The sequence below is a fragment of the Lepeophtheirus salmonis genome, chromosome 12 (assembly GCF_016086655.4).
Source record: "Lepeophtheirus salmonis chromosome 12, UVic_Lsal_1.4, whole genome shotgun sequence".
NCBI lineage: Eukaryota > Metazoa > Arthropoda > Copepoda > Siphonostomatoida > Caligidae > Lepeophtheirus > Lepeophtheirus salmonis.
Window position 1 is genome coordinate 527,415 of NC_052142.2, and position 19,287 is coordinate 546,701.

Below are 19,287 nucleotides of genomic sequence, written 5' to 3' on the forward strand. Positions count from 1 at the left end.
TAGATAATATATATTTTTTATTTTGATGAGGCCATATTTTATTATAAAGATGGGTTATTAATCAAAAAGAAAGTGATGTGACAGGATTTTTTATTTGATAGTCTCAGGACTTTTTGTCATGGCGGAGTCTTTTTTTTTCATGAGATATTTGGACTATAAAATTTGAAAATTTTGGATAAAATATTTTTAAGTTACACAAAAATTATAGTTTTTTGATTGATTTATAAAAATATTTTTTTCATAACTTTTCTTATAAAAGTTAAATGTTTAATTTTTATAAAGTTTTGTTAAATAAATAGAAAATTAAGAACATAGTCATATTTTATAACCTGGGTTGTCACGGTACCAATATTTTGTACTGATTTTGGTAAGAAAATTAGTTTTAGGTATTTTCATAACATTTGTTACTTTTTGGAATTAAAAGGCATTCACAAAGACATTAGCAGAGTTTTTGTTTGAGGTAGGGAGTCTATTGATGAAATTTTCTGTATGAAAGACAACTTTCAATCTTGTTGCTCTATATTAAGGATTTTTTTTTTTGAGGACAAGTGTCTAGCTCAGAACTTTGAGGGCTACTTTATCAGCGGTAATAGCGCTGCTAGTACAAGTCCTAATAATAATTTAATTTAACACGGTTTCAAATCCCTAATTACTCTGGTATAAAGGTCAATAATAACTATACAATGCATTTCAGAATTTCTGAAAAAAAATTAAAAAACAAAACAAAATTGAGTTCTATCTTAACACAAAGACCAAAAAAAAATGTTAAAAAATGTTTGCCGATAAATAATAACGAATTCATCAATCTTATTCTGTCATTTTTGAAATATGAAATTGCTTACATTAACGTCAGAATCAACACATTAAAGAAAATTTGAAATAATACACTGCTGACCAAAATTAGATAGAGAAATGTTTTCAATGTCTTGTGAACTATTTTTTTGTTGAACAATTGAATGATAAACAGTTATTTTTATAATAAATTTGGATAATTTGCAATCGCTTATTAATTTTATATCGCACCATGGTGAAATTTATACAAATCAAGGTTAATAGAAATACAAAGTCATATCATAACACGTGTAGGACTTCCACTATTCTTTTTAATATTAACGTCATTGGGTATAAGTGGTTGCATGTTATATCAAAATCTTTCTTTCTTGCACAGCAGTCTTTACGATACTGAAAATTCTAGCAAACCCGATTACATAATGATTGAAGCTTGTATTTCTATTAACTTTGCTACTAATGAAGTATGTAAATTACAAAGAAAGAAAAGAAATATGGCGTCGTTTTCTGTCTTACAGGGAAAAATGAAGCGTTCCTAATTTAAACCTTTTTTTATTAAGGCAGAGATTTTCAACAAAGTATAACTTTATTGAGGAGGTTTAACGACAAAGGTTCAAGAAAATGCATTGTTTATGTTATCAATGTTTTTTTCTTATAATACCACTAACAACATAATATAAATATAAAATAATATCAATTTTTATTGGCCGGAACAATTTAAAAAATCAACGCAACCTCGAATATTTTTAAAAGTATCGGCGTTAAATTCACATTATATACTATTTATTAATGTACTTATTTTTTTACGTTATATTTTATGGACTATAGCCGTACATCTACTAGTTTTGGATTCGATAATCCACAAACTTTTGCTAAGACTTTAGCAGACGTACATACATTGTACATTGTTTTTAATATATATAACGATTTATTCTTTGTAGTTTTTATTTATTTTAACTAACTTTAGTGTTCTTGTTGTTTCCAATAATTGTTATATTTTTCGTTCCATTTCTTTATTAATTTATATAATTGCTATTGGATTACAATAAATAACTATTATAAAGAGAGATAAAAAAGTTATATTAATAAATGTAAAAGTCCATTGAAAATCGTAGTTCAATCATTATACTTTGAATGTTTATAAAGCGATTTTTATGAATCAATTTACTAAAATATGTCAATAAAAAAAAGTGAGGCAGAGAAAAATTTACAAAATTCATTTCCAATAATGATACATGTGATTTATCTCGCCAATAGACTCCATAGATTGCCTGAATTTTTCCAGAATCTAATCTTCTTATATTCAAGATAAAGAAAGTTTTAGTGTATTCTGGGGTCAGAAAACATAAATTCCCTTACCTCATGCCCCTATTACTCAACGTTAATAAATTTGGTTAGAAACAATTGAGTATTATGTTCAGAGATGCAAAAAAGGATATTATAAAAGAGGCCCGGCTTTTTGCAGCTGCTACTTCAATTAGGGAGATTGTTCTATACCTGAATATATGTTTTTATTCACCAAAGATGTCATCATTATTATTTTGTTCCTTTTTATCCACACTACGCCATCACAAAAGTAAATCGAGTCCCAAAGTAAACTAGTGTTTTCAAAGATTAAGGAATAACATGTGGGAAAGTATATATTGCCTTGTCGGGACTACATATAGATTCCGATATTACTTATTTTTCCATGGTCCCAGATAATGAGTACTTGTAATCGGATGAAGAAAAGCCTGGAGCATGAGGATTTGGGAAGGAAAGATCTGAGGGACGAGGACTCAGGACCAGAAAACCCAGGAGTATTAGGAATCGAACTTGATCTGAAACTGAAACAGTGGACTCAAATACAGCTTTGAATATTGGATCTAATAGATCTTTACACTTCTAAAAAGATTATATTTAGTATTTACTAGTTGTAATGAGTAATTATTTATGGAATATTAAGAGAATATATATTGGAAATGCAAAATAATTAATGCAAATAAAAAATTAAGATCTATTCGAGATTGCGTTGATTTTTAAAATTGTTCTCGCCGATCAAAATTAATACTATTTTAAATCTGTATTTATATTATGTCGTTGGTATTATTACAAGAAAAAAACATTATTAACATAAGCAATGCATTCTCCTCGACCCTTTGTAGTCGAACTTTCTCAATAAAGTTATACTACGTTGAACATCTCTGGCTTAATAAAGGGTTTACATTAGGGACGCTTCTTTTTTTTTCCTGTTCGGGAAAAAACGACCCCATATTAATTTTCTACCTTTGGTATTAACATACTTCATTAGTCTCAAGTTTAATAAAAATACAAGGTTAGACCATTATGTAATTGGGCTTGCTAGAATTTTCAATTTGATGTGTTGTACCGACTGCTGTGTAAGAAAGACAGATTTTGACATAACATGCAACCACTTATACACAATGACGTTAATATTAAAAAGAGTGGTGGAAGTCCTACACGTGTTATGATATAACTTTGTATTTCTATTAACCTTGATTTGTATAAATTTCGTCATGGAGCGATATTAAATTGAAAAGCGATGGCCAGTTATTCAAATTTATTATAAGAATAACCGTTTAATCATTCAATTGTTCAACAGAAAAGTTATCTAAATAGCGTTAAGCGATTGGACTTCTTTAAAAGTGCTCATGGTGGTCACGTTAGAGAAAAAAAAATTATGCGCGAATGTATACCTTTGTCATTTGTACTGAAAAATAAATTTGGCAAAATCTTTCAACGATTCTGTTTTATTTATAAAAAAAGTTAAGGCACTCTCTATATAAAAACCCTATACAATATCAGTAATAAAAATCTCTAATTTGTCAATGTTTAAACTTAGATCCAATGTGCTTTGAAGATTATTGATAGCAAATTGACTAAATCCCACAAATTAATTAGGTATTGTTTTCGTGAGAAAACCCCATCCAGGGATGCGTTCAGTTTCTTTATTATCCGTAGTCTCATCCAATGCTATAAATATATGCTTCCCACTAATTTCTTCTTCTCTTTTTGAAAGTACAATCTGACTTTCGACCTCCAATGATTCGATAGCAGTATATAGAACAGGAGAAGATCTGCCAGTATACTTCTCCATGAAGTCCCTAGAAATGTAAATTATCAGTGATGTAAATTTTTTAACTGCCCGTTTTTGGGAATTGGTTTTCTGAAAAAGGAATTTTCTTTTCCTCAGCCGTTGTCATTATTGTTTGATTCCTGAGAAGTGAACATCCTTCATTTAATAGATTCAATTATTTTCAAAATCTGATTAAATATTTGTAATTCTAGGAAATGTCCTTATTTATTTCATTCTCCTTTTCTTCTTTTTTCACAGCTGATTATAGCTGATCTAATGAAAAGTCGTGAACATTATCCCTTCTATCCTACAAAACCTTATTCCAAATTGTCTGGGTTACTAGCTTAATTTTCCTTTTTTTTAACATACCCATTGTACACAGGATTTTCATCACTATACGTTATAGTTGTTTAAAATAGGACTTCGTCTATTTAAAGAAAAAGAAACCGAAAATTAATATGGTAACCCTGATAATTTGAAGAATATTTGAGGAGGAGAGTAGTTTAGCTGATGTGACTAACCATCCAATAAGGATATACATTTAGAACTGTAACAAATGATGCGTGGACAAAATGTCACCCGACAAAACGTCGAATGGACAAAAAGTCGAATAGACTAAACGTCGAATAGACCAAACGTCAACCAGACAAAACGTCGACTGACAGAAGGTCGACCGTGCAAAATAAATAAAGGGCTACTCCAAATCGTGTTGCAATATATCCCATTCAGACATTTCCTCCCTGAAACATGCCCAAGCAGCACTATTTCTATATAAACTACCAGTTAGGGGCCCTCCAAATTCCCCTTGTACATGGTAGGGGTGTTTTCAGTCACCGCCGTGTCCCAAAATAGGATGAAGCCCACTGCCACTATTTTTGCAAACACTAAGAGGCCCTCAATATCCATATGTACCACTCAAATGTTTGAGATGTTTTCGGGGACAGCCGGGCCCAAAAAGGAGATGAAACTCACCACCACTATTTAAATTTAGGTAAGGGTTCCTTACGGTTTGTTTATGTAAATATTTCGGGTTGGAAATGTCTGGAGTGAAATATCATAGAAACAGTTTTTCATGTCTTGAAAGTTAATATTTGCCGGTTGACGTTGTTTACGGTTGACTTTCTGTCGGTGGACGTTTTTTAAGGTCGACATTCTGTCCAATCGATATTTTGTCGGTCGACATTTTGTCTGTCGAAGTTTTGGCCTACTACCGTAACAAATCTTAAGTGTAATTCTTGTTTGATTTTTTTTTCAACAAATTTTATTTCTTTATTACAGCAGTGATTACATAGCCCATAAAGGTTCTTTCTTCTGGTAGAATTTGCAAAAAATATAATTCTTTATATCTTGTCGGGACTCATGAACAAGAGGGGCTAGTTTCAATTATCATCATTCTGTCGTACAGTCCTAGCTATTTTTTGTTTTCTTCAGTTCTAGCTAGGATTGGAGAATATAAAAAGGAAGAAAATTATGAATTATAGGTCGAACTTATAATAACATGTTCTTACAATAAACTTTTTCCCTTAAAGTTAAAGTATCTTGGCTCCTTAAAAGCTGTTATTTTGAGTAGCTTAAAGGTCATAGTAGCTTTGTTATTTCAGCTATTATATTTATCATATAAGACCGATAAGAATAATTCTTTTTAGTTATTTTTATATCAATCCAAAACTACTTGACAATTCTCCATGGATCTCTAAAGGTTGGAACAGCTCTTTTAATACTAAGGAAATGTTGTAAAACACCGTAGGCAAGTAATAGATTTAGCATTTGAAGGAATGTAACAAAGGGTTAAACAGCAATTGGTACTTTATCAGTTTGTACTATGTACATTCTGTGGTAGTAAATAAATATATTTTCATTGCAAAATTTAGTAGCATCAGGCAAAAAATTGATAAGTTTTATGAAAAAATATCGTTCGAAAGATTATTTAAAAATCAATTATTTCAATATTCAGAAGACATTGAAGAAATATTAATATAAACTTTGCTCTCTAATTTTGGTCATCAGTGTATTATTTCAAATTTTCATTAATGTGTTGATCATGAAGTTATTGTCAGCAATTTAATATATCAAAAATGGCAAATAATATTGATGAATTAGTTATTATTTATTAGCAAAATTTTCATAATATTTGTTCGGTCTTTGTGTTCAGAATTGATTCAATGTAGGACCATGATCATATGAGAGGACATTTTTTCTGTGAAATTCCGAAATACATTATATAATTATTGTTGAACGGTATACCAGAGTATTTAGGGATATGAAAGGGTGCAAACTAAATTATTAGTGGCACCAGTGTTTGCAGCGCTATTACCGTTGATAATGTAGCCCCTCAAAGTTCTGAAATAAGGCACTTGTCCTCACAAAAAAAAAATCTCTTTAATATAGAGAGCAACAAGAATGAAAGTTGCTTTTCATAAAGAAAATTTCATCCATAGACTGCCTATTCCAAACAAAAACTCTGCTGATATCTCTGTAAATACATTTTTACCCCAAAAAGTTACAAATGTTATGAAAAGTACTCTTACTAATTTTCATACCGAATCTAGTACGAAATATTGGTATCGTGACAACACACGTCATAAAATATAAATATGTTTTTAATTTTCTATTTATTTGAAAAAATTTAATAAAATTAAACATTTAACTTTTATAAGAAAAGTCATCAAAAAATATTTTTTTAATCAATCAAAATTGCTGTCTGACTTAAAATATTTTATCGAAAATTGTCAAATTTTATAGTCAAAATATCTTACGAAAAAAAACGAAGACTTTACTGCGACAAAAAGTCCTGAGAGTGTCAACTAAAAATTCATGTCACAACACTTTGTGTTTGATTGATAAGCCATCTTTATAATAAAGTAGGGCCTGATCTAAATAAAAAATATATATTATGTACAAAGTGGTGTGCCTTTTTGTAGCTTGAGCTAATATAAGTATAATTTGCTTTTGGGCACTGGTGTTTCTCTATATATGATAATGATATTTATTAGTTATCAAAATCCTATAAACAATGGGCATGTTAAAAATAAGAAAATAAAAATCAACATGGTAACCCTGTCAATTTGATTAATATTCATCACGTTTCATTAGATCATTTACAATCAGCAGATTCAAAGGAAAAAAGATATACAATAGGACATTTCCTATTCCTTTCGTGTTTGGAAATTACTTTGGAAGATTAATCTTTATTTTTTGTAAACAAAGTCTCGAAACTCAAATCAGATTTTCTTATATTTCTATTTTGCAAATTGATATAGGATCTCAAAATGTCACGCAAGCATAAGTTCAAAAATTTGAGAAACCTTTGTTCAAGATCGAACTAATTATCAAGCATAACTAGATGATATTTCATGAAACTTCGTAAATACATTTACCTTTAAGACAGTAGTACGCAAACTTTTTGGGCCAATAAAAATTTAAAATTTACTTTAAATAAAACCATTTGAATTAACTTCGACTATTAGTTTATTTATTAAGACAGTAAATTTGTATGCATTGTCATATTTTAAAAAGTGAATAAAGAATCATTGAAAGTAAAATGATACGTCATATTTGTTGATTGAGGAGGCATAAATACCAACTGCTATTTTTAAGGAAGATAGATAATATCTTAGGGTGTCGACCTTTAATTTCTTATTTCAGGTTTTTGTACAGAGGGAACCACTATGTAAATATACCTTACGGTGCAAGGTATTTGCCATAAGAATATTTCCTCTTAAAATATGAATGAATGAGATTTAGACGTCGTTATGTTTATTTTTAGTTTAAATTGATGTCCCTTTGATTTTTTTAAATAAAAGTATGTAATGTTTATTACTACAAAAACATTCAATTGTTATTACTTATGAAATAATGATAGCAATATGCCCAAAATTACATTACATACTATCGAAATCTCAGTATGGAATTAGTTCGAACCAGAAACTAAATAGGTGCTATAATAAGAAAAATAAAGAAGAGTTGGACCAATTTACCATCGAAATAGAAAGATGAGAACGATGTTCTTCATCTCTTCGTGAACTTTATATCTTGTTTGAAGATTATGAAACAGTCTTTATAATGTATTTATTTATAGTACGGACTGAGAATTCATACCTCCAAGTTAAATTATGAGAACCCTAATAAGTGGCTTATTGGCTCCTTCGACAAATTCCTAGTCCTAGATATACAACTTCGAAGTATTTGAGTACCCTAAGTAAAAATTACTTCAAGGCAAAATTGTTTAAGTCAAAAGTACCGGCTACGATACCATTTATATCTTATATTATTTGAAGTGATTATATATTTATTCAATTTTTGGAAATACATAATGTTCACTAATTTGGAGTATTTATTACTTTTGAATCAAAGTAATCTTCTATTTCGTTAACTTAAAGAAGAAGATCAACATATCAATTTGTCACATATTGTTAGGATTCCTTTGAATTAATTTGTCACATTAGAAATTAATCATTCATATAGATATTATAGTACACTAAAAAATTGAGCACAATCAAGTTGAGTATAACAATTTATACATATTTTTTGATTATGTTACTATAAAAAAAATATATATATTCTGACAAATATTAAACGACACGAGGCATAATGTAAATTTAAAGACAATTTACTCAATGATGAAGATGTTGTTCTTGATTGGGAGTTATATTATATTTGTTAAATGATGTTGTAGATGAAGACCCAAAAACGTAGCCCGAACCGTAGTGACTATATCTATAAGTGAAAAATGTACTAGTTGATACCTTTAATGCACAACGAAATATATTTGAATTAGAGGTATACTTACTCGTTGCAGTCGGACCAAGGGATTTGAGTCTCATTTTTGGGATAAGATTCCCAATTCTGATGAGGAATATAAGATGATGAAGATCCCATGGTGAAACCTGTAGAATAATTAGGTATACTTTGGATGGGTTCTGAATTTCCTGAATGAACATAATTGGATCCATAAGCGGAACTGTAGTTCCATTCTTTTGAAACGGAAGCGTTTGACGGAACATTACAGTTATTTATTTGTGACTCAGGATTAATACTGCTGTTAATAAGGGGTAATACATTTTTAATGCCATTTGCCGATAAAGATTTGCGTAATCGTGCTCTACGATTACTAAACCAAACTTGAACGCGTGCTTCAGACAGCTTAGTGCTTTGTGCTAGTTCTTCACGAGTAAAAATATCTGGATATTGAGTTTTTTCAAAATATTTTTCCAATGCTTCAAGTTGATCGGCTGTAAAAGTTGTTCGAGATCTTCGAGTTTTCCTCTTTAGGGTTAAACCTGGTTCAGTATCGCAATCAGAGTCATCAGAATATTTTGATGAAAGATCACCTAATGATGCATTTATAATACGATTAGTAAAGAAATATTTTAAAACAGGTTAAAGTAAATTCATTGACATTTATTAATGAGAAAAAAACTTACATGATCTTAATCAATTTATTTTAATATTCAACTAATAAGTGAACTATTTATTATGATTGAATAATTTATTTGATTCGATAAGAAAATTAGATATTAGCATTGGCAATTTTATATTAACTAATTTAGAAAGATATTAGATGGTATTTAAAAACTAAACTTGGTTATGAATTTTAAAAAATCAGAGTAATAAATGTATTATAAACATATTTTCATTTAATATGTGGTACAATTTTTTTTTTTTTTTGTAATATAGCAACTTAATTTTATGAAATATTCGTGCAGTTATTTCTTATAATATTCTATATTAATATCATTATTAATAGTACAATTCTTACCTAATATATCATTAATACTGTGATTTGTTCTAAGATCTTCTGATGAATAACTAGACATTTCTCCGGATTTATCATCTTCAACTAAACCATAATCAGGGCAACTCTTTAAGATCTGGGATATTTTCGCAATACTCGGGGCATTTGACTTATTACAAAGCCCTTCTTCTTTTACTAATTTTTCTCGCACAGTCCAAGAAAATATTCCTGGACTATCACGACAATATTCTCTTATTTTATTTTCAATGAATGGAGGTACATCTTCCTGCATACCATGATTCTTAGGACTATTGTTCTTAGCTTTAGAACCTCCTATAATTCCTGGGCGTATTGACCCTGTTTCTTGATATCTATTCAGAATTTTGGAAACACAACCGTGAGAAACTCGTAGTTGGCGCGAAATTACACAAGGCCGAACTCCGGCAGCTGCCATTTCAATTATTTTGAGTCGAATATGATTTGGTAGAGGACGACCATTTATAAATACACCTCCAAGTTGATTAACACGTCCTTGACCTATATAAATACGGCTGTATTTAAAGAATTATTGAAACATAGACTACCAACCTTGAAATGGATATCCAGAAAATAATGACATGACTTTTAATGTCTTTCACACAACTACACATATAATTTAACTGACAAAACATTTATTGCATAGTGTGAAGGGGAGGAGTAGGTCTCAGATTTTGAAGGAGGGGACATTGCTCAGAGTTATTTTGATTGGACGATATTATTTAAGTCCGAAATACTATACACGCCGTACGATTTTTATACTCATTTGAATACGAACGAAGGGAGTAAATACATTCAGGTATCTCTTGAATTTGCTGGTTGTCAAAACAACAATAATTTATTTATAATATTTACGGACTTTTTAATAATAATTGTTACCAAAGTGATCATTTTTTTCATAAAACATGAATTAATAATAAGTAACTATTAAGGTTTTTTTTTAATATTCACCATTTTCTTAACCATATTTTTTGTCTGCATGAAATTATCTATTATTTCTAAGTTCATCGGATATTATAAAACATTAAAAATGAGTAGATGTAACTTTTGAAGAGACATACCAATGTACTCATCTAATATAAATAATGATGTAAATCTGTGAATTTTTAAGTTGGCCCGTTGTTTGGAATTGGTAATTTCAAGAGAGAATTTTCTTTTCCTCAAGGGTTGTAATTATTATTTAATCCTTGAGTTGTAAACATAATTTCCTAAATAGATTCAATTTTATGAAAACCTGATTGAACATTCGTGTGTGAAAATAAAAGACAGAGCGTAACCCTGAGGATTTGTTGAGGAGTTTTAACTGTAAGTCCTTGTTGGAGTAATTCTGGCAAATGTCCTAGTTTATTACTTTTTTCTCCTTCCTCCTGAAGCTGATCTAATGAAACATCAATAGCATTATTCTTTATCTACTCTAAAACATTCTAATTATCAAGGATACCATGTTGATTTTCGATTTCTTTTTTTTTAGCATATCCATAGTATACAGGAAATTCATCACTAAATATGAACGTTCCTTGACCCTTCCTTAGAGTTCTGATATCCCATATATATTCAGACATGGAAGGTACCTTTCCATTGGAAGATAGAGTAGAGCGGGTTAAGTAAATAATAAAGGAATGATAAATATACTAACACGAGCCTCAGCTTTTAAATATCAATAAGCAATGCTAAGAAATTGACTTGAAATATTGAATAGATAAATTAAAAATCTAGCACAACAAAGATGCAATGACAACTTTTATGTTTCTTAATATACATGATTCAATCATTTAAAAAACAGAGATATTTTGACAGAAAAATTTATATTATTTTGAAGCTTGGGTAATTATTACACATCAACCTCCACAAATGGAAGTCACTCAACCCTCACGAAATGATATTTGATACATAAGTTATATACTTTATGAAAAAATATTGTACCAAGTTTGAGCTTGCTAAATGAATGCAGGTCTTGGAACGCCCACCGGCATAAGCTGCCATTTAGGACTTTTATTTAAGCCGTAGAACAAGAAAATGAGCGTTAAAACCTTCAGCCATGAAAAATATGGCATCTAAAGTCCTTTTTTTAAATTACGATTTTAGAGTTTTGATTTAGAGCCATATTTCAGTTGAACTTTTAATTTTCTTATGGACTGTTTAATAAATAAGCAATGTCTGAAGATTTTCCAAAATTAAATTTAATTAAGTTGATTATCTGACTAATTGTAATAAGTAATCAAATTCCAAGAGACAAGGAGATTAAACTCAATTTAAATATGCTTCATATACCAGGTCAATAGTTATTATTCACCCATTTTAACACACAAAGTATTGAAGTCCATGGCAGGTGAATTAGGAAAAAAGTTTATTTGCATCAACAAGTTTAAACACCGCTGGTGGGTACTTGTTCATCTTCCTGGTCATGTCAACAATTGAGAAATTCAGTTTTTTCTTATGACAGACTTCAGGCGGTTGACGGATACGGAAGATTTCTTTCCTACTCCTGGAGGGTGTCTGAGGTAGTCCTCGTCCTTCAACCACATGGATACATTGTAAATCGTCTTCATCGAGGCCCTGTCTGCTCCCCGATGGCCTTGCAGGACAATCCCGTCCATAAGAGCACTGCAATCTCAATCCTTCTTTCGTACGGTGTGGTCATGGTGGTGACTTGAACAATGTTTTTCTTAGCAATGGACAGCATCCACAGCATTTTTCATGGTAACATTGTAAAAAAAACATTACTCTTAATCTCTCAAAATTTGCATAGTAGAGATGAGTAAAGAATAACAGTGGTCCCAGTATAATTTTGATTATTATGTAATGCAGATTTATTTTATCTAATGGACATGTTTATATTAAATGTCAGATTTTTTTCGCACAATCTTTTTTATAGCTATTTTTTTTAATGTTTTTTAAGAAAATTAAAAGTTAAAGTGATTTTTTTTTACAGCAAATTTTGAAAATATAAGATAATGTTTATTTTTAGATTTTTTTATAATTAGGGATGGGCATCAAGCGAGTGCGAGTAAAACGCAGGAGCGAGACATATGGTACTATTAAATAAAGTTATGGTTTTGGAGGAAAGAATATCACGTGATTCTGCAATAGAAAAGAGAATCTTTTATATTTCAAGCAACACTAAAACAGTTATTATAAAAAGTAGTCGAAATTTTCTAATTCGGGAATACTTGATTTACTTCGTGACACTCATCGAAAAAAACTTTTATATTTCTTTATTATAGATCTATTAACATTGAGATTTCTGAAATTTCTACCCTTATAGTCGCTAATATGATATGTTTTACAATGATAAATCAAAAACTAATGGCTAACACTTTAGCCGTAGCAGTAACTTAGTAGTAAATTGATAAGTAATGTATATTTGTGATATTTAGTTAAAAAAGTACAGGTAAAATAAAATAAAAACTGAAACAACGATGAATTATTACAAAAAATATTAATTAGAAAATTTTAATAAAGTTTATACTTAGAAAATCAAACAAATTAATGATGATAAATGATTCGACATAAGAGTTAATAATATTAAATATTACGAATGAATTCAAGAAATTTTTAGCGACAAATGTAAATTATATATATACAAAATACAATTAGACAATTTTACAAATAAATAAATATACTAATTATTAATAGAAATCAAATCTGTCTTTTACTATCATACTTCAAATACACTAAAAATACCTACAATTATCTTAAATAAATTGCACATCTACATTTCGAATCCATAGAGCATATTCAAGTGTGAATCCGAAGAAACGACGGATGTTAGACAAAAACCTTGCACACAATTAGAACCTAAGACCCCCCCGCCCCATTTGAGACCATTCAGGTAGTTGTTCTTCGTTATTCATAAATCCAAATATAACTTCACTAACAAAATCAGGGCTTACATTTTTGATGATAGAAAATAGAAGAACCGAAGTGTAGATTTTTCTACATGCATTTAAACTGCTTATGAACGTTATTTAGATCACTTTTTGAAGTCCATAATCATGTCATCACAAACTATAGTGTCCTACCTAGGATTCTATATACGTCTAAAAATCCAGATTAACGAGATAATCCTTATAAATATACATTTCATTTATCATGGCGTCCCCACGTTCAAACAAGTCTCGCTCGTAAGTATTTATTAATTAATTACTCATCTGTTTGTCACTATTTTTTATTTTTTAAATCACAACCATGTTCATAAATGTTATATCTGTGAAATTGGTTATTATTTTTTATATTTATACTTATGCAATTTAAACATAAGATTCGTCGAAACTTTCTATGTAGAAATTTCTACATTTCGGCGTTATAGGCTATTTTATTCTTATTATTTTTATAATATTATTTTCTGATGTATGAATTCATTTTCTATCAATAATTGCAATTAATAATGTAATTTATTATTATATTTTCACATATGAGGTTGAATACAGATGAAATCATTGAAATATTGGATAGGCTTGATAGTAATAATGATATTATCATGGGATTTCCAGATGTCAATGATTTATCTGATGGCGATAGTGACAAGACTGATGAAGAAGCCATAGGAGATTCTGATCGTTTGAGTAGACTTCTTTTACAAGCCCCAGCTCATATTGAACAAGATGAAGATGTGGATGAGATGGAGGAAAATATACCTTCTAACTCAAAAAAGCATGCACGAAGACGTTGGCGGAAAGATTATAGAGAATGTCCTATTTCTCAATCAGTTATTACATTACCACCATCTAATGTAGCTATGTCATTAGATAAATGACATGACTATTTTGAATTATTTTTTGACGAAGAGCTCCTATCTGAAATTGTTTTTCAAACAAATCTTTATGCATTTCAAAAAAATAAAAATCTTGATTTAACTATTAGTGAATTGAAAGTCTTCATAGGAGGATTACTTCTCTCTACGACATGCCCTTTACCCAATAAAAGAAAATACTGGTCATCAGAAGACAATGTCCCGAAACTCCTTGCAAATAGTATGAGACGAGATCGCTTTATCGACATATTACACAATATTCACTTTCATGACAACACCCTAGAGACAAATGACCGAGCAAGTAAATTGAGGCCACTTATAGATCACATTCAGAAAAAATTTATCGAACATGGTGGGTTTCCCGAACATCTAGCTATTGATGAAAGTATGATCCCTTACTTTGGCAAACATTTTGCAAAACAATTTATTCGTGGTAGACCAATTAGATTTGGTTATAAGATGTGGGCAATGTGCTCAAAAGGAGGATACTTACATGGATTTGATCTTTATATGGGCAAAAATGATGAAACTCCAATTGATAACGTTGCAAAGATTGGATTAGGAGGGAATGTTGTTTTGAATCTAATAAAAAAGTCTAAACTTCCAGCAAATCATGGACATAAGATTTTTTTTGATAATTATTTTACAAACATATCTATGATGGAAGAATTAAAGACCCGAGGTTATCTTGCATCAGGAACTTGTAGAGACAATCGAACAGAAAAATGCCCTATCTCAGAGAAGAACTGGATGAAAAATGAGCCACGAGGAGCTGTAGACCAAAGAATGAGTGATGATATTTTACTTATAAAATGGAAAGATAATAAAGAAGTGAGTATTGCTACCAATTTTGATTCCACCATTCTCAAGTCAACCAGGCGTTATATCCGAAACGAAAAAAAGTATAAACAAATTCAACAGCCTGCCTGTTTTCAACAATATAATAGCCACATGGGATATGTTGACATTATGGACCAGGCCATTAGTACTTATAGAGTAAGGATACGTCAGAAAAATGGTGATGGCCAATATTTACATATCTGCTATCGGCTTCTGTAAACAATGCTTGCCAGCTAATGAAGACAAAAGGAACTCCACTAACGCACTACGAGTTTATTCAAGCCTTATCTCTTCATTATTGTAAATCTTTTGGACACTTAAGCTTACAGGGGCGAAAGAAGTTTTCCAAGCTATCAGAAGTAGCTAGATTCGATGGTAAAGATCATTTGATAAGATCCTGTGACCAAGCAAAGCTATGTAGGAAATGTAAGGGCAGAAACTCATTTATGTGCAAAAAATGCAACGTGGGTCTCCATCCAAAATGTTTTGAATGTTACCACACAAATTCATAAATTGTATATTGTAACATTACCAAATATAATTCGGTTTTTGTATTTTTGGTTTATAAAAAAATGTGAAATAAAGTTTTCACCATTTTGATTACTAAGAACATATAAGAAACAATTATACAAATCTTTTTTTTTTTTTTTAACCCTATAATGCCGAAATGCAGATTTTTCTACATGGCAATATTTCTGCAATTATAATTGCGAATTGTCTGAAATTTTTTTAGTGAATACATTTAACTAAAAGAAACATCTGGTGTAACTTTATGGGTTAAATACACTAAAATAACTTATAATTATTATAAATAAATGTTTTATTATTGTAAATTGCACATCTACGTGTTCGAATCCATCAAAAATATGGAAACTCTACAGATATTTTTTCCATGAGGTAAGACCGAAGCCAGATAGAGAAAATGGAAGAAAGATACTTATAATATGATTATTCATCTCAAGAGAGTTGATTCGACTCCTTTCTTGCGAAGGAGATTCACAGATTGCAACATTGAAGAGATCTATTCACGATGAGTAGGGAATTTCAAATACAATTAGTATTTACTTTATTTGAATTTGTACGAAGCACGGTATTAATAGAAATATTAATTATTACAAAGTATCACATCTTTATCGTTACATTGAAATAGTGAAAATTATTAAGATAATTTATTGAAGTATTATAACGTTTCTAGCTGAAGTTATAGAATATACCTTACATTTTAATTTAAAAAATTGCATTTAAAAAATATCAATTTTGATTGATTTGTCTATTTTGTTTTAATATTTATAAGGGATTTTTATAAAATAAGCTATTTAGGTTGCGGACAATCAAAGATTTTGAACATGAAGCATTTACATACTTGTTTTAATCCCAAGACATATTTAAAAAAAATTATATTAATATTTTTATTGTTGAAAAACATTAAAGAGTTTAATTTTTTTTTCACGGAATATAATTATAATTTTCCATATTCAACAAAGACTTTGACAGCTTATTTTATAAAGATTTTAATAAATATTAAAACCAAATAGACCAAAAATCAATCAAAATTGCCTTTTTAAATGCATTTTTTTAAATGTCAAGGTTTATTCTAAAACATCAGCTAGGATATAAATCATTTTGAAGAAAAAATAGAAAAGATATGTATATGTAAGATCCTTGTTTTTTTACTCGATATTTTATTGGTAAATTTTTTATTAATTGTAATCAAGATAAATTAAAAAATATTTAATTCTTCAAATGTTGAATGTTTGTTTTATTTAATTAGACTTTCATCTAAAAATAAAGATTTGAAACATATATGATTATAGTAATTTGCCATATTATTGTTTAAGTCATTTTTTACGCTTATGACGAAATTAAAACTAAGATTAATAAAACTGAAGTAAAAGTGTTTTGTATAATTTTTAAAGTGTTTTATTGATTCTTTCTTGTTCTAAACTAGAAGTTGATTTTTTTAGGCTAAAAATGATAAAAACAGCATTGTTCTTTTGAACCTTATAACTTATTCATCATTCACACTGATGAACATCGAAGTTTATATTATGAAAAATATTCAATGTTTAATTTAAAAAAATACCTATAAAAATGCATCTCAAAGGGTTTTTGAACGATTTTGTATTTTTAAGTGATTTTATTTTCTATTAAGGTGTACTATCAAATAAATAACATTATTTTAATATTTTTAAGGTTTCAATGTAAATTTCATGACGTTGAACCATCTAATAAATAATAATAATTAATATCATAAAATAAATTGCTGTTTACAAATTAAGATTAAATAATTATTAATTATATTTAATATATATAAATTCCAGAAATCGTGCATTATTTCCGATCTTGAATGATCCTTTCCATAGAAGGAGTCTACTATAATTCTAAATTATGAGGCCTGATCAAATCTGATGCAAATATGCATCAAATCTATTTTACAAATTAAATAAGAACTTACTGACTAAACAATCATTTATTACTATACAAACATAAAAGTTAAAATTATAGGTAGAACCTAATTTTCTCATTTGTTAATGAATATAGATGAGCATTTCTAAGAAATCCTTCCTTTGGTGGGAATTTATCAATCGATAAGTGATAACAATGAACATATTCAAGTGTTAAATGTATGAAGGGATCCATTCACTTTCTTATAAAAAAAAATTTATAAAATCCTTATAAAGGTTCTGACTCTTGAATATAAAACGAATATTATAAATTATGAACTACGACAATATGAAGTTATAACCATAAAACTCAAATATTTAACAATTTTAAGTTAGATGTGCTCTTAATTTGACAATTGGTAAAATATAAGACCATTCTTCGTTTATTACAACGTGAATAAAAGTTGACTTCTATGTTCTCCAAAAGTTAAGATTAAAAAAGGAAGATAGTGGGAATCGCAGGAGGATACATTTAACTTCATCTTAGATCATTAAAATGCTCCTATTGGAATTCAATTCCATAAAAGACGACGGTATCCGAGGATGACTAACCAGACTTCATAAATTAGTTGAGTGAACTAACTCCTTTCATGAGATGTCTGGAAATTCCAATATCATGAATTAACGAAGAGATACATTCACGATGAGTAGGTAATTTAAATATGTCAAATAAATGAATACTAATTTTAAAATTGGAGAAGGCGTACAAGAGGAGATACGACATGGGTAATGGTGATAATTTTGGTAAGAATAGAAAAGCGTGCGAGCAGAAGAGAAGAAATACTTATGGCATCATTGATTAAATAATATACATCTTCTTCTATCAATCAAGAACGTCATCATTCCCGCCTTTATTATTCAATATTAATATAATATTAGATGGTGATAGTCGATAGAGAACTGAATAAAATGCCTAAAATAACGTCGCCTTCTGTCTATTTTGAAAATGGAGGCCCAGGAATTTTTGAATTAACCAGATGAGAAACAGATGGTTTGTCTGATTTGTCGAAATAAATGTTTTGGTCTCCTAAGAGAATTAGAACCACTCATTATTCTCATCTCATATCAAGAGAATGGATATTCATCTAAAAAATCAAGTTAATGATGAATACATCAAGTCAGACTTTAACTCTGATCTCACAAAGATGCTTATTGCATGTAATATAACCTTATCAATTCCTAACCATCTATATTCAAAAAATTTATGGAGAAATACACACGAGTAAACCTATCCCTTCCCGAGGAGCCATCATTAAATTAATGGAGGATATTGGTACTGATGTCATTTATAGAAATACATATAAAAATGTTTGGAGTCGTCCACACCAAATGACGATCAAGTTATCAGTAAAAAGTATAAAATATTTACTAATTTCGAAATGAAACTCTGAATTTTGTACTATCTAACAGTAAGTATTCAATCTTTTTTTAAATCTAACCCTAAAATATGATTCTATTTTAGCTAAACATATCAAGAATTATGATACACAACTCATTAAATAGTAAAAACAACTGCTTAAATGGTCACAACAACGGGGGTAGTAGCTTTGGATGGTTCATAACTAGTTTGTCTGTGACTAGTTTCTTCACTTAAAGACTTGGGTATGATTATTAG

General features: G+C 29.3%; 3 protein-coding genes across 4 annotated transcripts; 2 read left to right on the plus strand and 1 right to left on the minus strand.

Moving 5' to 3' along the window:
* Positions 1-5,108: 5,108 nt before the first annotated feature.
* LOC121127158 (protein gooseberry-neuro) lies at positions 5,109-10,330 on the minus strand. 2 transcript variants are annotated; one of them, XM_040722521.2, is made up of 4 exons: positions 10,188-10,326; positions 9,624-10,136; positions 8,655-9,195; positions 5,109-8,581 (listed from the first exon to the last, which is right to left on the minus strand). In XM_040722521.2, exons 1-4 carry the CDS (start codon positions 10,216-10,218, stop codon positions 8,479-8,481), a joined length of 1,188 nt encoding a protein of 395 aa, XP_040578455.1. In that variant the 5' UTR covers positions 10,219-10,326; the 3' UTR covers positions 5,109-8,478. The 2 variants fall into 2 exon arrangements, with proteins under 2 accessions (XP_040578455.1, XP_040578453.1); XM_040722519.2 differs by having other exon boundaries at positions 7,322-8,599; positions 10,188-10,330.
* A 3,378-nt stretch (positions 10,331-13,708) lies between these two features.
* Positions 13,709-15,777, plus strand: LOC121127086 (uncharacterized). Its single transcript, XM_040722458.2, has 2 exons — positions 13,709-13,759; positions 14,055-15,777. The coding sequence occupies exons 1-2, from the start codon at positions 13,728-13,730 to the stop codon at positions 14,389-14,391; spliced, it is 369 nt and encodes a 122-aa protein (XP_040578392.1). The 5' UTR covers positions 13,709-13,727; the 3' UTR covers positions 14,392-15,777.
* LOC139904701 (piggyBac transposable element-derived protein 3-like) lies at positions 14,611-15,447 on the plus strand. The gene has a single exon (XM_071892164.1). The coding sequence runs from the start codon at positions 14,611-14,613 to the stop codon at positions 15,445-15,447; it is 837 nt and encodes a 278-aa protein (XP_071748265.1).
* Positions 15,778-19,287: the final 3,510 nt, after the last annotated feature.